The sequence below is a fragment of the Solea solea genome, chromosome 5, assembly GCF_958295425.1.
Source record: "Solea solea chromosome 5, fSolSol10.1, whole genome shotgun sequence".
Classification (NCBI taxonomy): Eukaryota; Metazoa; Chordata; class Actinopteri; order Pleuronectiformes; family Soleidae; genus Solea; species Solea solea.
The window spans coordinates 13,558,323-13,581,828 of record NC_081138.1 but is presented as its reverse complement, the minus strand read 5'-3'; the positions used below and the strand labels follow the sequence as shown (position 1 = coordinate 13,581,828).

General features: G+C 40.5%; 2 protein-coding genes across 6 annotated transcripts in view; one reads left to right on the top strand and one right to left on the bottom strand.

Annotated features, from left to right (window-relative positions):
* pacsin3 (protein kinase C and casein kinase substrate in neurons 3) overlaps positions 1-1,901 on the top strand; it is a 33,892-nt gene extending 31,991 nt beyond the window's left edge. For all 4 annotated transcript variants that reach the window (XM_058629415.1, XM_058629417.1, XM_058629416.1 and 1 more), the window contains one exon: positions 307-1,901. In XM_058629415.1, the coding sequence (XP_058485398.1) occupies positions 307-422 (116 nt within the window). In that variant the 3' untranslated portion in view covers positions 423-1,901. The remainder of the gene's footprint in view (positions 1-306) is intronic.
* A 499-nt stretch (positions 1,902-2,400) lies between these two features.
* On the bottom strand, positions 2,401-22,667 carry LOC131459582 (Golgi apparatus protein 1-like). 2 transcript variants are annotated; one of them, XM_058629564.1, is made up of 27 exons: positions 22,345-22,667; positions 18,568-18,597; positions 16,745-16,831; positions 16,366-16,581; positions 15,266-15,469; positions 15,053-15,124; positions 14,742-14,928; positions 13,933-14,150; positions 13,528-13,649; positions 13,101-13,202; positions 12,144-12,297; positions 11,986-12,003; positions 11,252-11,389; positions 11,015-11,101; positions 10,751-10,813; positions 10,005-10,118; positions 9,462-9,550; positions 9,251-9,368; positions 9,044-9,136; positions 8,602-8,739; positions 7,938-8,061; positions 7,690-7,832; positions 6,854-6,955; positions 6,607-6,714; positions 5,833-5,953; positions 5,611-5,717; positions 2,401-4,885 (listed from the first exon to the last, which is right to left on the bottom strand). In XM_058629564.1, the coding sequence occupies exons 1-27, from the start codon at positions 22,663-22,665 to the stop codon at positions 4,718-4,720; spliced, it is 3,444 nt and encodes a 1,147-aa protein (XP_058485547.1). In that variant the 5' UTR covers positions 22,666-22,667; the 3' UTR covers positions 2,401-4,717. The 2 variants fall into 2 exon arrangements, with proteins under 2 accessions (XP_058485547.1, XP_058485548.1); XM_058629565.1 differs by lacking the exon at positions 11,986-12,003.
* Positions 22,668-23,506: the final 839 nt, after the last annotated feature.

Here is a 23,506-nt window from a genome sequence, read left to right as displayed (position 1 = left end):
GGTGTTGATTAACCATGAATGCTTCCTCACACAGGTTATGTTTAACGATGCATAAATAAAAGAGCGTTTCTGCTCTGGATACCTCTGCCATCATTACCCCTGAAAACCCTGCAGAGCACATGCATGCCCACTGATCCATGCTCATGTAATTATGTGTTAAGGTTTATTCGCATGGACACTGAAATGCTCATCTGGACGCAGAGCCTTTTTTTCCCCCAAATGAAAATGTAGTCATATGGATGTTTTGCCTTTGCTTTTATTTTGTCGGCATGACTGAGGCCTGACTCTCCGTCCTCTCTCTTCCAGGCGAGGAGTTGCTGAAGCTGGGTGAAGAAGACGAGCAGGGCTGGTGTAAAGGACGGCTGAGCAGCGGTCAGGTCGGCCTCTACCCCGCTAACTACGTTCAGCACATTTCATCCTGATGGTCCACTCTCTTTCGTCCGTCAGCCAATGGTACAACTACACTCAAGATGCCAGGACCAATAAAAAGCTATTATTATTAGTACTGTCATGGAGACGACTGTAAACAAAAAAAAAATCATCACTGAGGTTTCTGAGGTGAGTGGAGTCAAGTGTTTTGAAAGTCTTCTCGTGGAAGAGTTATTGTCTGAATCAAGAAACTGTCGGGAAACACTACAAAGCTTGGACTCCGACTCCGTTTCCATCACCTATCAGTTTCTGATAGATCCTGGATTTCTGTCGTCATTTACTCATAATTTCAGACGGGATGATCGAGGAGCACCCAAAACAGGAAACACCTGCTAGTCAGTCTTAACAAACACCAACATTTTGCTTCTTGTCATCGTCTACTAGTTGGACATGAAGCCAAATGTGCTCATTTACTTTAGTTCTGAGATGAGAGAATCTACAGTTTGCAGCTCTGTTATCTTATTGAGTCCAAAACAGACAGTTCGTCTGTTTCCAAATGTAACACAACTATTCAACGTGCATCTCTTCATCTCTAATCCAGGCTTATTTTTCCAGTCTAAATAGCTGCCGACTATAATTTTAGATTAGAGCTGACTAATTCTCTGTGGGGAAGAGAATGAGCTAATTTCCCCAAAATCAACTCCTCATTAATCAACTTAAAAAGAAATGAAATAAACTGCTTCAGTAGACATCAAAGTTTCTGCTGTGGTTTGGTGGTCGCTGCTTGAATCGGAGAGATTTGAAAAACAACCTTTTCTGCCTTGAGGTCAGAAAAGTGTGGCACTGCTCTGATGACCTGCTGATGACCTGCAGTAGAAACCAGTAGACGTGATATAAGGTTTGTTTGTTTTTTTATCTTTTCAAACACAACTCAATCATGTTGATCAGTGACTCAGAAGATGGTTTGTGCTACACTGAATTTACTTTCTTTACTCGTCGATTATTTCGTGATAACGTGATTGCTGCATGTTAATATCCAGTCAGCTGTTTTTCAGTGTGGACGACAAAAGGGGGCGGTGACATTTTTTTAAAGAATAGCATATTTCAGTCAATTTTTAGTTGTTTTTTTTTGTTTCCTCTTAAATTTAGCGCCATGCTTTATTTTAATTCAAAGTAAACTGTCGGATTTGGCTCAGCTAACCTGTGATAAGTGGTTTTGTTGCAAGTGATATATATTTTTGTTCTGTGCTGGAACTATAAAGCACACACACACACACACCACAGTGAAAATGCCTGTTTTACATGTTTATGTTTGGATTTGTGTGCGAGGAAGTGTCCGCTGATCTGAGTGTTGCTTCAGAATAACACAGGCATGTGTCAAAAATAATAATAATAAGCGATAGAGAAATTAATGCTGCTGCGCTTTTCCTTTTAAAGCTTGCTTCTTTTTTTTTTGTTTTTCCAAAATCATGTACAGTAAACTCGACTGTATAAAGTGAGAAGCAACAATAAAGAGCTCTCTGCACTCTGAATCTGTTTATTCTCATGTTGCTTCATTCACAAGTCAATGATATACAATAATATCCTATATTTATTTTATATAGCACTTGACACAATTGTATAGAAGATTATAATATATTAAATGGCACTTTTTTTTTCTTTAACTACTCTGCACTGAATTAATTAATTACCAAACCGGGCTACAGAGGGCGCTGCTGCTCAGAGAATCTTACATCATGCAGCTTTAAAGGAATACTTCACTGATTTGCATTTAGCTTTGTATTTCTAGAATAGGGGAATGTTTTTTGGAAAATTGTGCTTCTCAAACCTCAGTTTCCCCTGAGTTGAGAAATATCTTCTCTTTTTTGTTACGTGACACTAAAGTATTCCTTTTAAACTTGAGATCACTTGAACACAAGTGAAGCAGGTAGTGTGTGTTAGACGCGTTGTGTAACCTGCTACATAATAAAAATGTGTAGGATATTTTGTGATATTGAAAAGACTGCGGGGCCGAGACAGAGAATATGAAAATCTGCAGACATTTTTTTATTAAATTGACAAATTTTCTTTACAGCAAAATCAAAACTCACGATAATTCTGTTGCATCTTCATATCTCATGGCAAAATATATTTGAAAAAAAAAAAAACAACTGCACACTGATTGTGTTTGTACACGCATACAGTCGAGTGCAAAACTGAGGAAGATCTTTGCTCTGATTCAACATCAGACTTCAGCGGAAACGCACACTGAAACAAAGAACTCCTTTAGAAGAGCTTGAAGCGGCAAACACAATCTATTAAAGGTTCGTCTGGTGCATTGGCTCGGGAAAATATACTTTCACTGTCAAAATCCCAGAAAACATCATGGATATGTCGCCTTCTATTTGACTTGATTTTTAATCATTCATGCACGTTGATGTCACCTTTTAGAAATAATAATAAAAAGAATAATGGCAGCAAATGAAGGTCAAAGTGCAAAAATTAAATATTCATCGATTTAAAAAAAAAAATAAATAAATCTTTAATTCTTTTCAGTTTCTATAAAGTCATCTGTGCGACTGTAAAATGCTGAGCGAGTGCTTTTTCTCTCTCTGGTATTCAAAAGTGATGAATGGGGATTTGTTTCGATGTCAAAGCCAGTGCAAGGTTTATTATGTTGTGAGTTTTTAATTCTACTCAGCGTGTAAAATGTTTACATATATTCAAATCGATTCGTCTGAATCCAAATTCAAACTAAACCGAATATTCCAGTCAATCCAGTTTGTCTCGACTTCACAATAGGGATTTTTTTTTTCCCCACTTGTGTTTCCAAAGCTCAACTTACTCCAGTCCAAGCTTAACACAAGGGGGGAAGAGCCCAGCAGTGTTTGTATGTACCAACACCTCCCATGCTCATGTTATAATTACATCTGATTTGTTAAATACAAACAAACAAACAAGCTGTGGTTCCAGGAGTCACATTTAGGCAATGTGAGCACTGAGGGGGGACACGCATGTTACCGTGGCTCTTGGCTTCTGTTGGCTTTTCCAAAGCCAAATAAACATCAAAATTATTTAAATACTCTTTATCAAAAAACATCAATTAATGTAAAATTCCAGGCGTGCCAACAGCAGTAGAAAGATCATGATGGACATCCACCACTCTCACATACAAAATGAGACTCAAAAACGATTACTTGTGGCTCTTCTGCGTTGTCAATTTGGTTTTCTTTTCACTCGTTTTAAGTCTCTTTACAGTTGTAAAGTTTGTTTTTACCATTTCATGGATTTTCCTAATTTAGAACAAAGCCCTGCAGAGTAGAGGCCAAACGGTCTGGATGAATTAGCAGCTTGGGGCAGGTTTTCTAATGGTGGCACAGCTATAGCATAGTACTACTACACACGTTATTGGAAATGTGTTAGAATAGAACATCTTGTGCAAAGAGAATCCTCAGTTTTTATGTCGTTGCTCTCTGCGTTGGTCATCATGACTTCGATCCCTCACATAACAAAGAAAACCAGGCCTTTGCATGTTATGTCACAGGATTAGTTTGTAAAACAGAATGGAAATAAAGGCTCAACAGGTCATTGTCAAAAATAAAACAATCCAGAACCTGAAGGAACTTCCCCCTTTACCCTCCAGTGCTGTAAGCTGAACGTTCAAGTCTCCCAACACTCGCATGAAACATTCCGTTTCTTTATGATTTATCTGAAATCAAAATCAGTCAATCGACAATAAATAAGGCGTAAAATATAAACTGCAATGAATTAATTCACATTTTAATGACGATTCAAAAGGAAACATGCACACACGACGTTCCTGAAGATGGCGACCAGCCTGACCTTCACCGTCATGCCAGGTGAGCTGGTGACACGGGGAGCGAAGAGGACAGGACTTCATGACTGATGACGAGAGGCTTTTCAAAGAAACAGGAATGTTTCAGAACTTTTTTCATGTGCGATTCAGGCAGCCGCGGTCACTCACGCTCCACTGAGCTGTCCAAACATCAGGAACAGCCCTCAGAAATGTTGCTGACGTCCTCAGGAGAAGTAGATTTGTATGTGAGGAGCAGGAGCAGAAAGGAAACAATCAGTGCTTTCTTGATTTGTGGCGAGGCCCAAACGACGATCCAACAGTTTCCACGAGAAAAATGTTCTGCATTCGATATAAATATGCGGCAGCGGCCGAACAGCTTCAAACCAAGGAGGGGATCCAGATGTGGGCACTGGTGTTGGCACTGTGCAGGTTTGGCTGGTTACAGACTGAGCATCTGAGAAAAGGCCAAGAGGAGGAGGAGGAGAAGGAGGAGGAGGAAGAGGAAGAAACGGGACGATGCGAGTCTTTACTGAAGCGTCAGACCCTCGCCCTCTACCGGTCCTTCAGTTCTCTCGTCACTCGCTTGGTGATGCGACCGCACAGCAGCCCCACCATGAAGAGGATGCACAAGCTCAGTGCAATCATGAGCAGGATGTAGTTCTTTGAGGGCGACGTCATCACCTGCACAGCCAGGTCTGAGAAGCCTTCTGCTGGCGCCACCTACAGGCCAGAGAGGAAGGTTACTGCTGCGTCAAAGAGAAAAAAACTTTTTTTTTCCTACCTGCAAAACATCTTTGAAACCTATTGTGTTGAGAGAGAATAGCAAAGAATCTATTCTACCACTCAATCTACTACTTACAAATCACTCACTCACTCACTGGGTCACAGGGGAACGTGGGCTGGTTCACCCTGGACAGGTCACCAGCACACGAACACGAACACTGTCAATTTAGAGTTTCCAATTAACCTCTGCTTGTTTTTGAACTGTAGGAGGAAACTGGAAACCCCGGAGAAATCCCACATGCACACGGGAAAACAGGATTCAAACCAGTGACCTTGCTGTGAGGCATCATTGCTATCCACTACGCCGTCATGCAAAGCTCTCAATATCCTGGCACAGGATCAGCCACTTTTTTATTTTTATTTTTTATTTTTGTTGCTATTTTACATATAAAATTGTTTCCACTTCAGTTTTGTTATTGCACAAACTGAAACTGGAGTGCATGTCATTCAATGCCAGATTTGAGAGATCCCTCAAAACTCAAGAGTCAGACATTTAAAAAAAACTAAAAACATTTCACATGATTAAATAAAATCTAGACGTAAAAATAGTACAATATTAGTTCTGATACTGGCGACCTGTCCAGGGTGTGACCCCCAGTTTTGATTTTTTAAGGTTCTGCCGGAAGCACAAGAAGGTTGAAAGGCCTCCTGCAGGTGTTCACCTTTGCGGCATAGCTCCACATGTCGATGCGGTCTTGAAGTCTTTTCTTACACTCCGGCTGCAAACGAACTCTCTTGTCCTGTAACGCCTCCATCAGACACGACATCTCTGTGTAGTGAGGAGGAGGAGGAGGAGGAGGAGGAGGAGAACATTCAACCACAGTGTGGAGAGACTCACGGAAAGCTTTGAATGTCCTGACATTAAAAATGTAAAAAGCACCCACGTCGCCCTCTGCCAGGTGTGATAGCAGCACAGTGGTGTTTGAGGTCCAGAGCACAGGCGGTGTGAAGGACCGGGTCCACAAAGATGTCCGCCTTACTCTCCTTCAGCATATTCAGGACTTCCTGCACAGACCAACAACGCAGAGGTGAGTCCACACTAAAAACTGATTATATGTTTTTAGACCAGGACTGTCTAAAGTGGACCAGCCCAACACAGTTCTTCTCTTTTTGTGAAGCAAAAATGCTCCTTTAATGTATGAACTAATAAATACATTTTCTTAATCTGACTTACTTCCGAAAGAGTATTGTGACAGAAATGTACATTATAACGTTGTTATTGAAACACACAGCATGTCATTTCTCTCAGTCAAAACAACGATTTCATGAAATCCGATTTTTCTTACATTTAAATAAAAAATATTACACATTATTTTCTCTGAAATGTATAAAAGTAAAGGGGGATTTAGAAAAATCGATTTCAGCCCTTTGAACCAGATATATATTAAAATGTAATGTGTAAGAGTTTAAAGGTAGTAACTTTTTACAGGATTTACACTCGTGTGAATCTTAGCCTGGTTGAGTTTTGATTTTTTTGTATTGTATTATATATTATTACCGTTATTTTTCCTGACACTTTAACATTATGCTAATTTGACTTTTCGCTCACTTACACAAATGAAAATACATGAATATAAGATCAACAGCACTGTTTCCCTCTCACTTCACTTCTCGATACTATTGGACAGGACAATAATAACATAATGCAGAATATGAACCTTTTTACAGACGTCCTGTTTGATTTTCAGCAGGTTGACTTTAAGACACTCTTCCACCTGCCCGGTCTGCTCCTGAGCTGCTGCCTCCTCCACACACAACTTAGAGATCTGCAGGAGGAGGAGAATGTGAAAAAAGACCAGGAAAGTAAGTAGTTTTTTTTTTTTTTTTACAATAAATAATTTAAATCCAGCTGTAAAAAAAGGACGATAACAGAAACGAAAGCATAGAAAAGTCTGTGCTTTTTACCTCATCTGAGCAGTGCATCTGCAGCTGAGGGTCCAGTCTGTAGTCCAACGCCGACTCCTGGAGAATCACTCTGATTTGGTCTTCACAGTCTGTAGACAATCTCTGCACCAAAAGCCCAAAACACACAATTTAACAACAGCAAGAGAAACGATGTAGATGTAGTTATAGGAGCAACACACAATAATAGGAGTGCACTAAAGCAATATTTGAACTCAAATTTAACAAGTCACTGAAAAGCTAACATTTACTACACCATATCTCCAAGTCCAAGTTTAGTCTCCAGGTTTATTGCATGTACAGTACTGTGCAAAAACGTTGTTGTTTTTCAAATGTCTGTTGTTTGGAATGAATAAACCTTCATTCTTGATAGACCTTTTTCACAGCAGACATTTGTGGACATGAAATAGGACAGACACACGTTTTACCAGTAACACTTAGGGTTCCACTTCAGGTTTAAGAGAGTGTAATGGCGTATTTCTTACATTGTCTAAATGAGAGATTTCACTGTTAATTGTTCGAGATGAACCCACATTTTTAGGATTATTAAGTAGTTTTAACTGATCCACAGTTAAAAAAAGCTTGATTTCTGTCAAGTTCTGTCCTGTGTGGAACTTCTCTTCCTGTGACGGCACTCTGACCAGTCATTGCATACTCGGCACGCTTTTGAAACCTCGCCAGAGCAGGTACTAAAAATAATACCTGGTACCAGGTACTATGTTAGTGGAAACGCGACTTAAACCATAATGTTATTTTAAAAATGACATCCACGTTTCGCATATCATATGTGTTCCAATAAAGTGTGTGTGTGTGTGTGTGTGTGTGTGTGTGTGTGTTACCTGGTCAGCGTATTTGAGTTTGAGGCAGGCGATGACCTGACCCTCCAGTTCAGTGTCCTCACTCGCCTTGTTCAGGAGGGACTGGCAGAACTTGGGGATGTCGGCCCGACAGGCTTTTCTCAGCACCGGGTTCAACCTGAAGTCTGGAGGAGGATGAAGAGAGCGGGTGCATGGAGACGTGTAAGTCAGGTTTAGATGTGCATATCGTTCTCCATATGTCTTAGTCTTGTGTGTGTGTGTGTGTGTACCTGTGTTCTGTGTGATCTGTCTCTTAGTGATCATCTGTTTACACTTGGGGTCCATCAGCTCGCTGTTTTTGTTCTGTTTCAGACACTGAAGAACGTTCCGGGCGTCCGCCTCGGTGCAGAAGCGCTGCAGATAAAGTCAACAACCAAACCGGTAAAAAAAAAAGTTGTTTTTCATTGACGATTGCTTTTCATAATTATAGTCTGCATTAAAAAAAAAACTGATAAAATTGTAAGAGACAACCCATTATTAAAGATTGATCTAGTTGAACTAGTTTCTCCTTACCTTTTAAAAAGAAACAAAAAACGCGACTATTTCACCACATCTTGTGATTAATGCATTCATTCCCTGTCTTTAATTTTACACTATATTACTTAATGAGTAATAAACACTCATTCTACGCTATATCAAGAGTAGAACAAATATGGCCTTATGTATTTCATAACAGTGTTGTTAGTTATTTGTAAACAGCATAAATCTTTGTTTATCTGCTGCTTCCTCTCATGTCAGCGAAAGAGATTTCCTCCGTGGTTCAGGTAATATATATATTTGAGCAGAGGGTTTGTTCACAACCGTTTTCTCACACATCAGAAATAAATATGTTGTTTAAAATATACAGTGATGATCAAAATAGCACCAGTTGACACAACACTGAAATAAATGCACCTTAATCATCTGCTTGCAGACTCTCATGAGCTGGTAGTCGAGCTCTGGATCGTTCATCTCTCCCTCCTGAAGCCTGAAGATCCGCTGGTGACAACGCTGACTCAGCTGCTTCTTCTGGTCCTTCAGACACTCGATCATCTGAGCAGAGCAGACAATCAGAAAAGAGGAGGGAAAGCGAGGAGCAAGGAGGAGAGGGTGAGAAGAGAGTGTGAAGGAGGAGAATAAGAACACGGACGATGGAGGAGGAAAGTAGACCAGAGAGGCCAGAGGACAAAAAAGGAAAGAGGAAGAGAGGAGAAGAAGGAATGTAGAAGAAAAGAAGAAGAGGTAAGGAGGAGAAAGGGGAGAGCAAAAGCCAGAGCAGGGACAAGAGATGAGATAATCTGATTTGAGGAATCTCTGAGATCATTTTAAATGTTTTACTGTTTGTAATGTTTGTTACCTGAGCGTTACCAAAGTTCATGTTGGGACAAAAGCGACTGATGTCAGATCTACACGGCTCATACAACTCTGGGTCCAAGCGAATGTCTTCAGACTGAGAGGAGGAAACAGGACAAAGGTTTGGGGGTTTTTTTTAGAATTGAATTTTAAGAATTCCTCTTATAAACAATTCAAAAAGAGTGGAAGTGGTTATGAAGTGGTCAATTACCATCTCCAGCTCCTCCACCCTTAGCTGTTTACGACACTTCAGAGAAACCCGCTGCTCCCTGGCGTCCTGCAGCGTGTCGTTCCTCACCGTGGTGCTGAGGCAGATGACCACGTCCACCCTGCAGGGGAGAGATGTCAATTCAGATCCACTTAAACCGGCTTCAACAAGCAAATGGAAGTTTTCAGGATGTTTTTCATGGAAATGGACTCACTTTTTCTTAATGTTTGGACATAAGCGCAAAACGTCCTCCTTACAGGACATCTTAAATTTATAGGAGAATCTGAAATCCTTCATTTGAATCTGGAATAAAGAGAGAGACAGAAAAAGGTTCTACTTCACACTTTTGTCTTTCTGGACACTTTGACACTTTATTATCACAGTGGGAGCTATTAAAACGTCATTGTCATAAATATGAGATAAGTATATGAGTGTGGATGTGAAAGCCAAGCTGTCTTTATACAATAAAATCTATCATAAAATATAGTCAGCTGTATCAGGGGAACGAAAACAACAACAGAAAACTCCAGGGTAATATTAAAGATGTGATAAAAAAAATTATTATAATGTGAATGTAAAACAAGAAACAAATCAGATTCTGATCTAATGTGAGACACAACAATACTGTACGTCTTAAATAGGTGAACATATGAAACAGGTCATACACATCATACAACGTCTAATTCTGATTCCTGACAGTGAAACTAGGATAAGAGACTGAGAATAGAGAGGCATACATGTTGCCATGGTTACTGACCAGCTGGAAGTGTGTAACACCGACTAAGCACTTGTCATTCATCTCTTTCTGGTGCTTATTCTGAACCAGACACTCCAACAGATCGCCGGTATCGATCTGGTTATCGGCTACATCCTGCAACACACACACACACACACACACACACAAAAACATGAACATACAAAAAGAAAAAAAGAAAAAATAAAGAAAAGAAAGCATTCACTAGTGAAAATGTGTGAAAAGCAGAGGAATTATGAATAAAAAATTTTTTTTTCTGAACTTCTGTAGTGAGAACTCACTGGAGCTGCTACTGTGGGCTAAGCCCCGCCCCCCTTACCTCACTCAGACTCACTCACTCACTCACACCTACAGCAGAGACACCACAGCTTTTCAGAGAACATGCTCATTTTTTTTAATGATTTTTAAACTTAACCTATGGCTGAATGGTTGACGGCACCTTTTTTGTGGTATAACAAATTAAAACACACCTTTGTTTTATTGCTTTACGGGGACTTGAAGTGATTCATTAGGTGACTTTAAAAGGAAGGCTGTGATGGGGGTTATTAAGTCGAACAGATGTTCAATGAGAATGAATCAGAAAAGGAAGATTTCCACATCTGCATGGCAACAGTTTGTCAGGGATTTTGTCCTGATGGAGGACATTTGAAATGTGAGCGTTTCAAAAGGGAACAACAGTGTTTAAATGTCTCACTACAACTTTGTCTGTCTATATGTAGAAAAGTGTATGCGTGTGTGTGTCTACTCACATGACAGTGGGTCTGGATGATGGGCTCACAGGCTCTGATGAGCAGAGCATCGATTTGGATGTCCTGCAGCCAATAGTGAAAGAGAAAGAGAGCCAGGAAGTCACATTTGAGTCAAAAAAAACTTGTGTGAAGAGTGGTGTGACACTCGTTCATAAATTGTGATAGAAAGTCATGGCGACCCCCGATACATGTGATCGTGAGGTCACTTGGGAGATAAGTTCATTTCATTTCCAGCTAATCTCAGGACCTTCAGTGACCTCTCACCTCTGACTCCAGCTCTGTCAGGTTGCCAACGACGTCCCTGCAGGCAGACACCAGGTCCTCCAGATGGTCCTGCAGACACTCCAGCTCCTGGAAAGACAGACAGCAGTTAAGTTTATTTGACTGCTGTTTAAAAATACACTTTAACTGTTGATGTAGTTTAGGATGAAGCAAACGTTTGTGCTTGATCAAACCCAACAGGAAACTGTCGGAGCAGTTGTCAGCTGTGGTTTCTCTCACCTGTCCTGTGTCCGTCTTCTCGCTGCACCACTTGCCGAGGTCGGTCATACAGCGTTTCTGAAGCTCGGGGTCCAACTTCACATCCAGCGCCCTCTGGTGGAGAATCCTCTGAACCTCCACCTTACACTCTCGTGATAACTGAAGGTACACACACACACACACACACACACACAGACTAAATGTATGTCCAATCAGGAAAATTAACTTAAAAATGATTATTCTGTAATCATTACAGGTGCATTATTGAGTAAGCATCATTTTCAGTTGATGAAACAGTTTCACATGGATCAATCTTTGATCTTCACTGACAATCTCATTTCTTTTTCAGTGATTAATTATTGATTGATTGCATTGTAGCATTTTCAGCAAAAATTTGAAATGTAACATTTACAATAATAAATCATTATTACATTATTGGAAAATTAAATATGAAAATGGTATCGAATAATGTTTTTTGAGGTATAGGAAAACAAAAGTAATATTCTGTCAATCAACCGATTAAGGAATAATTGATTAATGTAGTGTCATTTGCTGCACTTATATCATGTAGTTTACATTTTATAGATATTTTTGAATACATGATAAAATACAATTACGGCAAAAGAAAAAAAAATCAAAAGTTATAACTCCCCATCATTGTTTGACAGGCACAGATTAAATAATTTTATTAATTTGAATAATTTTGATTTTGATATTATATTTATGAATTTGATTCATATATATATTTACTATACCGGTTCCTCTGGCTTTACCTGTTAAATTGAAAAACATCCCAGTTAAAACTGCTAATTGCACTCTCTGAGCAACAAAGATCAAATGGTCCAGACGGACTCTTAACATCAGAGCGATCTATTATTAGGAGTCAGGAGTGTACGTGTTAGTGTAACTGTACCCGGCGTCCCTGCTCCTCAGTGCGATAGGCGTGACGGTAGAGGCAGGAAAATACTGCGCCCGGAGGCATCAGCTCACTGGTCTCATTCCAGCTGTGGGTGTGGCAGAGCCGAGCAGCGTCGCCCTGACACTTCTTGTACAGGATGGGGTCCAGTCTGTGGCGACATGTGACTTTGGTGAGCGGGCAAAAATCAGTCACAGCAAGTTCAAGACTGTCGATCAGTTAAAAATGCAGAGAAGAAACTGTGTTTGTTGGTTACAGTGACAACACGTGGGTTTCAGAAAGCTGGAGGTCCTGTTTCCGGTCACTGGCGGGACTTTACGTCACAGCACTAATGAAGACAATTATCGGGTTTTTAAAGCAGCGATGCATCATTTTTGTTGTCGCTGATGTTACTATTCTGCTTCTGTTTAATCTTTGAGAACAGAAACAATGTAATTGTTTACTTGTGAACACTGTTATACTGAGAAACACAGAGAGTTGTGCGGAGCTGAAAGGCTTAATCAGCATTGTTTGTATTTAAACGTTACACACTACAGTTAACAACCACATGCAGAGGGCGGTGCTGCTCAGCAAATGTTGCATACTGTTCGTTTAAAGTCAAAGTTGCAGTAGATGTCAATAAGTTGATAATCTTTCAGTAGAATGTAAATCAACCTGTAGTGTCACAGGAGGCTTTGAACTAGCAGGTCTCATGGCCCTTAAAAGGGAGTTTTAAGGGCCATTTTAGAGTTTTCTCGAAAAGAGAGTTGGACAATAAATGCACTAAAAGTTTCAGAGATGAGTTATCTGTCGCGTGGGAAACAAGTTCATCTGTCCATGCTCATCTGATGAGAGGAGCTCAGGAGTGGCAATCCCAAAATATACTTTAATAACTTGTCTCCTGCCTCGTGCAGCTTGAAGAGCACATTCAATAATATTACATGTGATGGATTCAGATTCACACAACAGACTCACTTCCAGTCTCTGGATATGAAATACTGCAGCTCCAGCAGTCGATGCTCACAGTCCTCCACCATCTTGTCTGTGTACAGATGCTCCATCAGACATGACAAGATCCTAAACATACACAATATTTCACAATTTGTCATACTCATGTTAGCCATATTAAAGAGCAGACAGGGTTACTATAAAATGGTGTTAAAATGATTCAAAAAAGCAAAGACAACATGAAGTAAACTGCACTGTGTTTGCAAGTGACATGTCACAGCGGGTAAAGCTGTGGTATGAATAATAAAATGAAAGACGGCTGAGTTCCATTTAGCTGATTCAGTTTCTGGCTCTTAGAAAGTCAGTAATAATTAGTACACAGAAAAGATTAGAATCATCTCACACAATCATTTCAATGCACACAATACAAACACATGTGCGTGTATGTGCTCACATTGGGTCTCCAGTGCGGATGTGTTTACAGGCCGTCTGGATCACAGACTCACAGGCTTCGTTGAGCGCACGGTCAATCCTGTAGTCGGCTCCGGGGTCAGCAGACTGGATCAAAGTCTTCAGCTGCAGTGGAACAGGTTGGTTTTTTTTTTGAATGTCTGCAGATTGATTTCATTTTTGTTTGTGTATTTGTTGAAAAACAATCCATCCCCAACTCACGAGCAGGTGGTTTATACTTTTATAAGTTTATAATAAACACTTCTGTGGTGATTTATATAATTCTATTCTATTCTATTTGTATCTGTTACTCTTAAAAGCAGCATGTACAAATCAGCCAATAGCTATTTGCATTTTACATAATAATGGGAAAATGACACAGCGGTTTGTGACTGCAATTGTGTCTTACTGCGCTTTGACAGACGCTGTCCACGGCAGTGCTGTGGTCGCCGCGTCCGATTTTCATCAAGCAATGAAGCGTGCGGCCTTTGCGGTGCAGACCCGAGCAGTGAGCCTCGATCTCCGTCCGACAGTGAAGCACAATCTCTGGACTCAGAGAGAAATCCTCCATCAGCATCCGCCGGTAATCCAGCATCTCGCCCTGACACTCGCCGCTGACTGGACGACCTGGACGGCACAAGATCATACTATTACCGACACAGGCAGGTAGTGGTGATACACAGACATACACTAAACATACACTCTTTTTGATGATTAGTTGGTTACTGAAGGATTTAAGATGTGTAGATCGTCTCATTCTGAATCTTTTCTTGTATTTGTGTAGTGCATATAATATAGTAACTGAAGCAGAACACTTGGAAATGATTGTTTTTTAACTTTTAAGTTTAAAGACACATTGTAAAAAAAAAAAGTGGTAGGGCTTGATAACTTCACACTTCTTTCCTTTCCCTTTTGGACATTTTTCAGTTTAGTTTAGATCTCTTCAATTTGTTGTGATGTAGCAAATGCTTGCTGCTCTCATACAGAACGTCTATCACTCCCTGAGGACTTCTGGGTAATTATGACTGTGAAGTCCTGCTAAGCGTTCAGATTTATTTTTAGCAGTGGAATCCACTTTCTAAAAAACTTAATGGGGGGGTCTTCTTGGCGTTTTCAGCCGCAGTCTAACTGTATGCAGTCATCTCGCTTTACTGTAGCTGTCGTGCTTTCACCTTGACTTCAGCAGTCATGATTGCATCACTTCCCTCCCCAGCTCACCACGGTGCACAGCAGCCTCCAGGCAGAGCAACAGGTACGACAGCCGAGCCTCGCGGGCTCGCGGCAGGTTGGTGTCCAGGCTGCAGCGATGCTTCCTCAGGTCCAGTTTGCAGGCTTTAGCCAGGGAGTAACTGACTCTGTAGTCCTGAGAGATGAGCTTCTGACGGGTTGTGAGAGCGTCGCGGCACTTTGGAGAGGGGAGGGGAAGGATGTGAGAATGTCACAGTGACTACACATTTTAATGCAGCGCTTGTGTTTTACTGGTTTGCTGAGAATCCTGCCTCCCTGGTGAGATGTTCAGGTGGTCGTACCTTCTCTGACATGGCCTCTTCAAACTTGTGATTGAACAAACACTTGTAGACTTTGCCTTCTGATGCCTGAACCTGTGCGGAATATGAAAGCAAGAGAATCTAATTATCAAAATGAGCCACTTATATTTGGTTTTATTGTTATGTTATGATTGACGCACGGAAATTTGGAAATTCAGCGTCACAGTTATGTGCAGAAATCAGCCGTTTCCTTACATTCTGGCAGAATCTCTCTCTGTCGTCTCGGCAGGAGAAGTAAAGATGCCGGTCGAGGTGGAAGTCGTCCGACGACAGCTCGGCCACCCGCAGGATTGCCCTCTGACACACCTCTTTGATTGGATGACCCTGATCCTGCTGCTCTGCCTCTCGCACCATCGCCTTCTCCAGACAGGCAATCACTTCACCCTGAGAGTGCACGTCCTGATAGGAACCAGAGAGCAAAGGAAGAGAGGGCTGTTAGAGGGAAGTGAGTCATGATTATGTGGTACAGACAGAATATACAGAACCCCCCAGACTATATACAGCGACTATAAAGAGGCTCTGTGCATCTCTTTATGGTGGGTGTATCTTTGTGGTTGTTTTGTGTCTCTTTATAGTCGTTTTGATCACCCTGCATCTTTTAACTGAGCCCTTTGGATTTCAAACAAGAAACAATAAACAACTGATTCATACAGAAGCTCTGACACAGGAAGTTACATGAAGTTATTTCTTATTTAAAGAGCAATTATGTCATTATTATAATTACGATAATAATAGACTTTGAACGGATGAATAATTCATTTTGACAAACATTTTTAATCACACTGCCTTTGTGCATGGGTTTAATTTCTCGCTTTATTCAGACTCATGCTTCATTAAATTAGTGACACTGAACCCCAGATTGCCCTGACAGCTGACGTTGATAGATGAAGTTTCATCAGAACATCATTGTGTGACAGAACAAGCTCTGCATATTGCAGCACTGTGTGAATGAGTGAATTCACAACAGAGCATGTCATCCACACACACACACTCACACACACAAATTTGTGCAGCATTCGCAGTGAGGACCCTCATAGACAAAATGCACTCCCTCACCTATCACCCTAACCTTAACTTTAACCATCACAACTAAATGCCTAACCTTAACCCTTCCCCTAACCCTAACCTACCTGTAAACCCCACATTTAACCCCCAGAAACCCCTTTAAAGATGTAAGGACCAGACAAATGTCCTCACTTCCCCAAAAGGCCCCCACTCTGTATGGTTTACACAAGTTTTGGTCCTCACAAAGATACACATACAAGAACAAACACACTCACACACACACCTCCCACCTTGTGTCCTACATTGATGCTGCCACAGTGCAAGTTATTGATGTCTTCTTTACATTTGACCATGAAGCCACAGATCAGTCGGTAGTCACTGAAGATGATACTGGTCATCTTGGTGATGTACTGGTTACACTGGTAGTCGCTGATGTTGCCACGGTGATCCACCAGACAGGACACCAGGTAGCCCCTGCCTCGCTCCTCCTCATTACACTCCTTTATCTGAGGGTTTCGAACATGTGACCTCATCAAAGACAAAAACTGACTGACGAGAAGCAGTTCATAAATATAAATAAAAATAATAATGATGATAAAATAAACACAAAGAATACGTACGATACAGTGCAAAAGTTCAGATTAACTTCATCATGTGGTGCAGACTGACCTCAGTGATGGTGCTTTTGCAAACTTCCATTGCCACCGACTCAAACTTGGGATCTGTGGTCAGATTGAGTTTGTAGTTCCACAGAAGCTGATGGAGAGAGAGTTTCAACATATTAGAGATTAGAGACGGCCTCTGTAATGTAGATACATCCACTTTATGTAGGGATTACAAAAGAATATGAAAAAATGTAAAGCCAAAACACATTAGTTTACTTTATTCTAGACTTATACCCAAGTCATGACCACAAAACCTGATGTTTGACCAATGCAGTCCTCACTTATGTCCCCAGGCTTCTGGACAGCAACAATGATGGCTCTGAATGGACTGACTGATTGAATGGACATATTTTTAAAAGAAAACATATTGACAAAATCTAAAAATGTAGGGAATAATGTTGTGCATCTAAAATTTTATACAACAAATTCAATAATAAAGAATATTATTGTTAGATGTACACATAATTAAACATTGCTATACTTGCACAGACTACCTTTGCATTCAAGAAACACGTGAGGGATCTGTGTTCGTAAGATATCGTTTGTCATCATTTATTGTTGTGATTGTTGTGCTTTCTCGCCATCACACCTGCTTTGCTTGGTTGTTAAGAACTTTTTAAACTGTTTATGTCCTCACTGTTTGAAACATTACGAGTTTATTATAAATAAATTGCTTAAATTAAAGGCCCCAGAGGTGTTAGGACAATGAAAGTTAGACTCAGCTGTGTGAAGAGGGATTCTAAATCTCCCTCCTTTCTCTTTTGTATTCTCTGGACCTTTTCTGCCTTTTTGTTTATTGTGTCCATTGTTTTCTTGCCAGCAAAGCTCTGGCTGCAGCCACAGCCACAGATAACTGCTACTGACAGTCAGAACGCCCAGAAAATAACAACTCAACAGCTGTCTGGGCGCGCGCGCGCGCGTGCGTGCGTGTGTGTGTTGGTGGGTGGGTGCGTGTATCGTGTCAAGTTAATTGCACCCAGTGCTTTCCTGTGCAGTGATAAGGACAGTCCAAGTAGTCCATTAACCTTGTGACATTTCATAGACTTGTCTGCTGTTAATTGCCATGGACTCTGAACAACAGAGACAGGCTTTAGGAGCCTTTTGCCACAAAAAGAGCAGTAACATCAGACTGAATGACAGAGAGTGATGAAAGAAGAGTTTAGGTTTGTCAAGGTCAGTACTGTGATATCGTACGATTATGGTGGCCTTAAATACTCACAAAAGCAATATCATCAATATCATAGTGATTTTTAACTAATAATACTAATAACAACAATAATAATTATTATTCTATGTATGAATTCCTATTTTATTTATTTTATGGTACAGTTTAGAGACTAGGGAATACACTGTAGCTGTTGTCAGACCTGCAGTAAACTCCAGACTCCAGACTCTCCAGAGGGAACGTATGTGTGAACATAAATGTCCACAACAGTCAGTCTGTAAATTCTTCAACCAGCTAAACCAGTATAGTCTGTGGTTAACGTCCAAGTGAGCTCACGTGAGGACGCAGCAAGAGAAACTCTGGAAAATCCACACACTGAGGGAGCAACCAGAGATTCTCCTGCTGTTCTTAACACGTCTCACCTAAGAGAAAGGTCCAACTGCATTTGTCACATGCTAATGTCAAAACTCCAGTATATGCATGGACTCCAGAAAATGTCCAGACCAAAATGTCCTGGCATTTTCTTTCGCTCATGTCTGCAAATAGCTTATGAGTGTCCTCATAACTATAGAAGGATAGGAATGTATGCATCTGTGTTTATGTGAATGTGTGTGTATGCCCGTGTGTGTGTGTGTGTGTGTGTGTGTGTGTGTGACACTTACATGGTTACAATCGGGACCAAGCTCAGTTTCCTGCATGAAAAGAGAGACAAAAAAGCATTTACAGCATTTACATTTACGAGAACACACACACACACACCTGAGACACTGAGACAGCTAAAAGCCACTCACAATAAATACAGAAGCAATCAATCAACTATATGGAATGAAAAGACAATAAAATGCTGGCATAAGCAGTCGCACTTAACGATAGACTTCCTTAATGGCAGCAGTGAAACTGCTCATTATTTAAGGCTCTGAAATAGAGGTCTATTAATGTTACATTTGTTTTTAACTACTCTGAAAAAGATCTGTTAATCACAATGTGGTTGAAACTGCAGAGGCTGAAATCCTGAGGTTAAACACAATACAACATGTCAGCATAAGTGTGAAGCTGACCTTGGTACGTCTGGCCTCACAAAACGTGCCAGTTCTGTGCCGTTTTGGATGTTTTCTTTTATTCAAATTTGGCTTTTAGGTGAGCAATAAAATGTCCTGAATCCATTTGATACTGATTCACAAGGTCCCACTTCATTTGGAATAAATATTGATTAAATTTTTATATATATATAATTCTGTTTCCATGGCAATATTTCTCAGTTATTAAAAATATTTCATAACAGCAGCAAACTAGACAGAATCTGAAACTTTGTAACTCACTACATTATGAGAAATATCATTATAGTGAAAAGCGTTTACTCTAACTGTAACATTAAAAACATGTTCCAGTACAAAATATACAGCCTAGAAGCACTTCTGACAATTTGCTGGACAACTTCCATGTCCTCTCTGCGCCTCAGAAGAAGACAAGAATGATGTTATGTTGTGTTGTGGTGACAATTGAGGACATTAACCAACTAAATTGTCCTCCTGAGCAGATAATCACAACACCGTAGCAGTTGAAATGTGGCGCGTGAAAGTATTTCTGGTGTTAAACCATAGATCGCAAAGTAACAAACAAATCTGCAGACTCAGTTTATCTTCTCGTGCATCTCGTGGTCAAATCTCACATGTGCATGGTAGTCCCATGAACTTTGTACAGAGGACATGGGAAATGGCATTAATTAAAAGCTCAATCTCAGGATTTTGTAAATCAATATCAGTTCTTTCAAAAGAAGATTGAAAGCGGATCATTTTTATTGACAACTAACAGCTGAGAATCTGCACCCATATCTGTGCTTTCGTGAGATGATTTCTTTAAAAGGAAAAAGTGCAGCGCAGACTCTATGAAAACGAAAGAGTCACAAGCCACAAAACCAGTGTTGGCACAACAGAGTGAAAAAAGCAGCACTGACAGAAAACTGCTCCCTCCCCGTGAGGCTGACAGAAGGCAGAAACTGCTCCACGATATCAGCATCCTCACACTGAGTCAATGCAGAGTCAGTGACTGACACAGATCACCACAAATAAACGCTCAGATGCCGTAAACACAGTGTGTGCTTGTATTTGTTACCTCTTTAGGACTGGCATAAACACCGAGATAAGTCAATGAGAGGACAGTTGCGTTAACCTGTGTGTGTGTGTGTGTGTGTATGTGCGCGTGTGTCTCTCAGAGCCATTTACCTCTTCAGGAGGCCACAGCTGTTACTGCTGTTGAAGAGATGTAATTATCTCAGTAAAGAGGGCATCATTCAGGGCCGTCAGCGGGGTGTGTGTGTGTGTGCCTGTGTGTGCGTGTGCCTGTGTGTGTGTCGTCATCAGTATGGTGAAAAATGATAGAATGATGTCAAACATGGTGCAGGAAAAAAAACATAGAAAACTGCAGTTAGAGGTCTCGTGTTTTTGTTTCAGACTTTTCACATCAATTCACACCAGACATAATCTGATTATGTATTAATGCACATTGGTAAAGTCAGCCTTTGTAAACAGTATAACACTAATAAATAATAAACACTGCTTTTAAAGACAGGACTTCACAAATTAACACATTTGTAGTCATAATCACAACTCTAAAGACTTTCCACTACACGTCACAGTGAGCCATTATCACACATATCCATCTCTATCATAATACCCAATGTTCAGCAAACAGTCTAAGACAGTCGACAGCTCTCACCAGCATTATTGTTCCTTGGTGTGCAAGATTAGTGTGATTAAATGTTTAGCTTCAGCCAATCAGAAGAGTGGAAGAGCCACGGAAATGACAACGCAAGCAAACAGCTTGCAAACAAGAAGCACATGAACCTTCTCACATAGCTTCCTTGTTTAAATTGGACATCTGGATGTGAATACAATTTTGACATGGTCATAGGATTATGTGTGAGGATCTCCTGACAAGATAAACAAAGGCTGCCATCGCTGAAAAGGTCCTCTGGTTTCCCGTTTAACTTTTTTTCCTCTTATACAGAACGTATGTGCTGGTTGCTTGTCTGCAGTAGACAATGCAGTGTGTGTGCGCGCGAGAGCAACTTCCTCTCCTGTCAAAGGTGTGTCAAGGGCCTGATCCCAATCTGCATGTCTTTGTGTGTGTCCCCAAAGAAAACACACAAGCACAGGGAGAACAGGCAAACTCTACACACTCAACTCAAAAAGTCACCCATAACTGATGTACTGAGGAACAACATCTGCTGTCTAAACAAGTCATAAAGTGAATTATGTGAGATTCAACAAAACAACAGTAGAAACATGAACCTGTGTGTGTGAACACAGCAAACCTGGAGGAAACTCGTGTTTATGTCACCTGACAGCCAGGTGACACTCACACACACACACACACACACTAGTTGATAATTACTTCACTGAGGCAAAGTACTGTGTACAAAGTGCTGTGCAGTGGCGCAGAGGTAATAACAAATTTAAATGTAACATTTTTAGGCAATGTAAACAAATGAATATATACATAAATAAATTATTATTTAACATGTAGATTAATCTATTTGTATTCCTCCAACAAATCAATTATTTACTTCACAAAAGTCTCAAAAAGTAACACATGCTTATCACATGCTTCTACAGCCCAGTGTGGTGTCTTAAAAAAAAGCTTCTTTTGTTCGACCAAAACTCAGGGAAATACTCAATTTGACCAATCCATATGGATCCAAATACAAACATTAATTTAAATCCAAATACAATTCACAAATGGAGAGGTATCAATTACCTACAAAGAAAAAAAGATCTGACAACATTTTGATCATTAAAAAAATGTAAATGTTGATTTCTACTCAAGATTCTGACATGTATAAACTCATCATACTGACTAAAAGGAACTAATATATGATGGAATGTTTTTTATTTATAACACTGAATGTCAGAACGTGAGCATGGAAATGTGGTGGAGTATCAGAGCATATTACTTTTCAAATGTAAATGTTTCCTGGATTTCTGCGTTGTTTACCTGATGTTTACCTAGAGAACTTTGACAGAACAGAATTCTTCACCGTGGTCATATGGTCACAGAATGACCATCATAACCTGTCAATGTCTGGTAAATGGCAGAAACAGATGGATGGACTTAGAAATAAATAAATGCATTAATAAAACTATATATATAAACAATAAAGTATATTGATGAGAAAAGATGATCTACTTTTTCACCAGTATACAGTCTAATGTGCGTTACAATTAATTACTAATCTGTTTTTCTGCTTATATGTATTCAACGGAGTAGAAACAAATATCTTTTGTTGTTGTTGTTGTTGTTGTTGTTGTGAGAGAGAGTACAGCAGTGTCATGCTGTCACCAGGTGTGGACGTAACCCACCGGGGCGACACACCCAGCAAATGCCCATCACACCTTCGCGCAGCGGTGTGAAAGTGTCAGTTGTGCCGGCGCCGCTCTTACCTCTCTGCGGTCCTGCAAGCACTCCAGTACGGCCAGGTTGTTGGTCCAGGTGTGTTTGGGGCAGAGCCGGGTCAAGTCCTCCCGGCAGGCCTCCTCCTCCGACAGCTTCCAACCAGTCGCCCTTCGAGGCGGCGAGGCCCCAGCAGCGGCGACGGCAGCAGGTGCATCCTGGACTGCGGCGTCAGCAGCTCCGAGGACGGGCACGTTGGGCGGCTCAGCCGGGCCGCCTGCAACTTTCAGTCCGACAACGGAGCCGAAACCGCAGAGACACACTAACGTTAAGAGCAGCAGCTGCAGCTCGGGGCGACCGTAAGCCGCCATCTTCACACTACTGTCAAACTGGCATTAATCAAGCTACCATACATCCGGTCAGCAAAATAAAAGCCTTCTTGAAAAAAAGAAAAAAAAAAACTTCCGGTCATTTTATGACAATTTATGAAAATGAAAGCATTTTAGACTAAGCAGTGTCGTTTTACTCGTTATGTTTGCACACCAGACCTGCAACTAAAATATAACTGTTCCCAATATTTAAAAGGTCAGTTTTGTAACATGTGTAGTCTTAGACTATGTTTCTTTTTTAAATTTGTACTTTAGGCAAGGGCCTTAAGGCTGCCTTCTTGAGCCACCATGTTTTTCTACAGCAGTGGGCAGCAATTGGTGGCCCGTGGGCCAAAACTGGCAGGCCAGCATCAGTATCTGGCCCAGCAGGTGTTTAACAAATCTGATTTTAAATCATTTGCTTATCTTTACAAAATAAAATCAAGATTTCATATCGAGTTAAGAGCTTTTACTCTGAAAAAAAAGAACAAATTGAAATAGATTATGTTGCTAGAATTGACAGTTAAACTAAATGTTTTCTTTGAAAAATAAAAATAAAAGCACTGCTGTTGTCATAGACAGCCCGGTTTGGGGAGTAAATATCCATAAAATAACTACTTATATAGTGTATGTTAGGCTCAAAGAAGAAGCAGTATTTGTTAAAACTGAGTACATACCTCACACACATTTGTCTTCATAACAAGCTAGTGATTAAACACAACATTCACCTTATTGTTAGCACCTTATTGGCAGCAAATGTGGGTCTTTGTTTCTGACTGAAGACGTTTGAAGGCACTTTGCCTGATGAATATATGATGTTTTGGCCCAATATTCAATTGCTTAC

Bases quoted from the DNA above. Each gene is read 5' to 3' on its own strand.
- LOC131459582 (XM_058629564.1), bottom strand. From the start codon at position 22,665: ATGGCGGCTTACGGTCGCCCCGAGCTGCAGCTGCTGCTCTTAACGTTA. The intron at 14,151-14,741 runs GTGAGCTGGGGA...TGTGCCGTCCAG, and splicing joins GGAGGCTGCTGTGCACCGTG to GTCGTCCAGTCAGCGGCGAG. The intron at 13,203-13,527 runs GTGAGCACATAC...GTGTATGTTTAG, and splicing joins ATCCGCACTGGAGACCCAAT to GATCTTGTCATGTCTGATGG.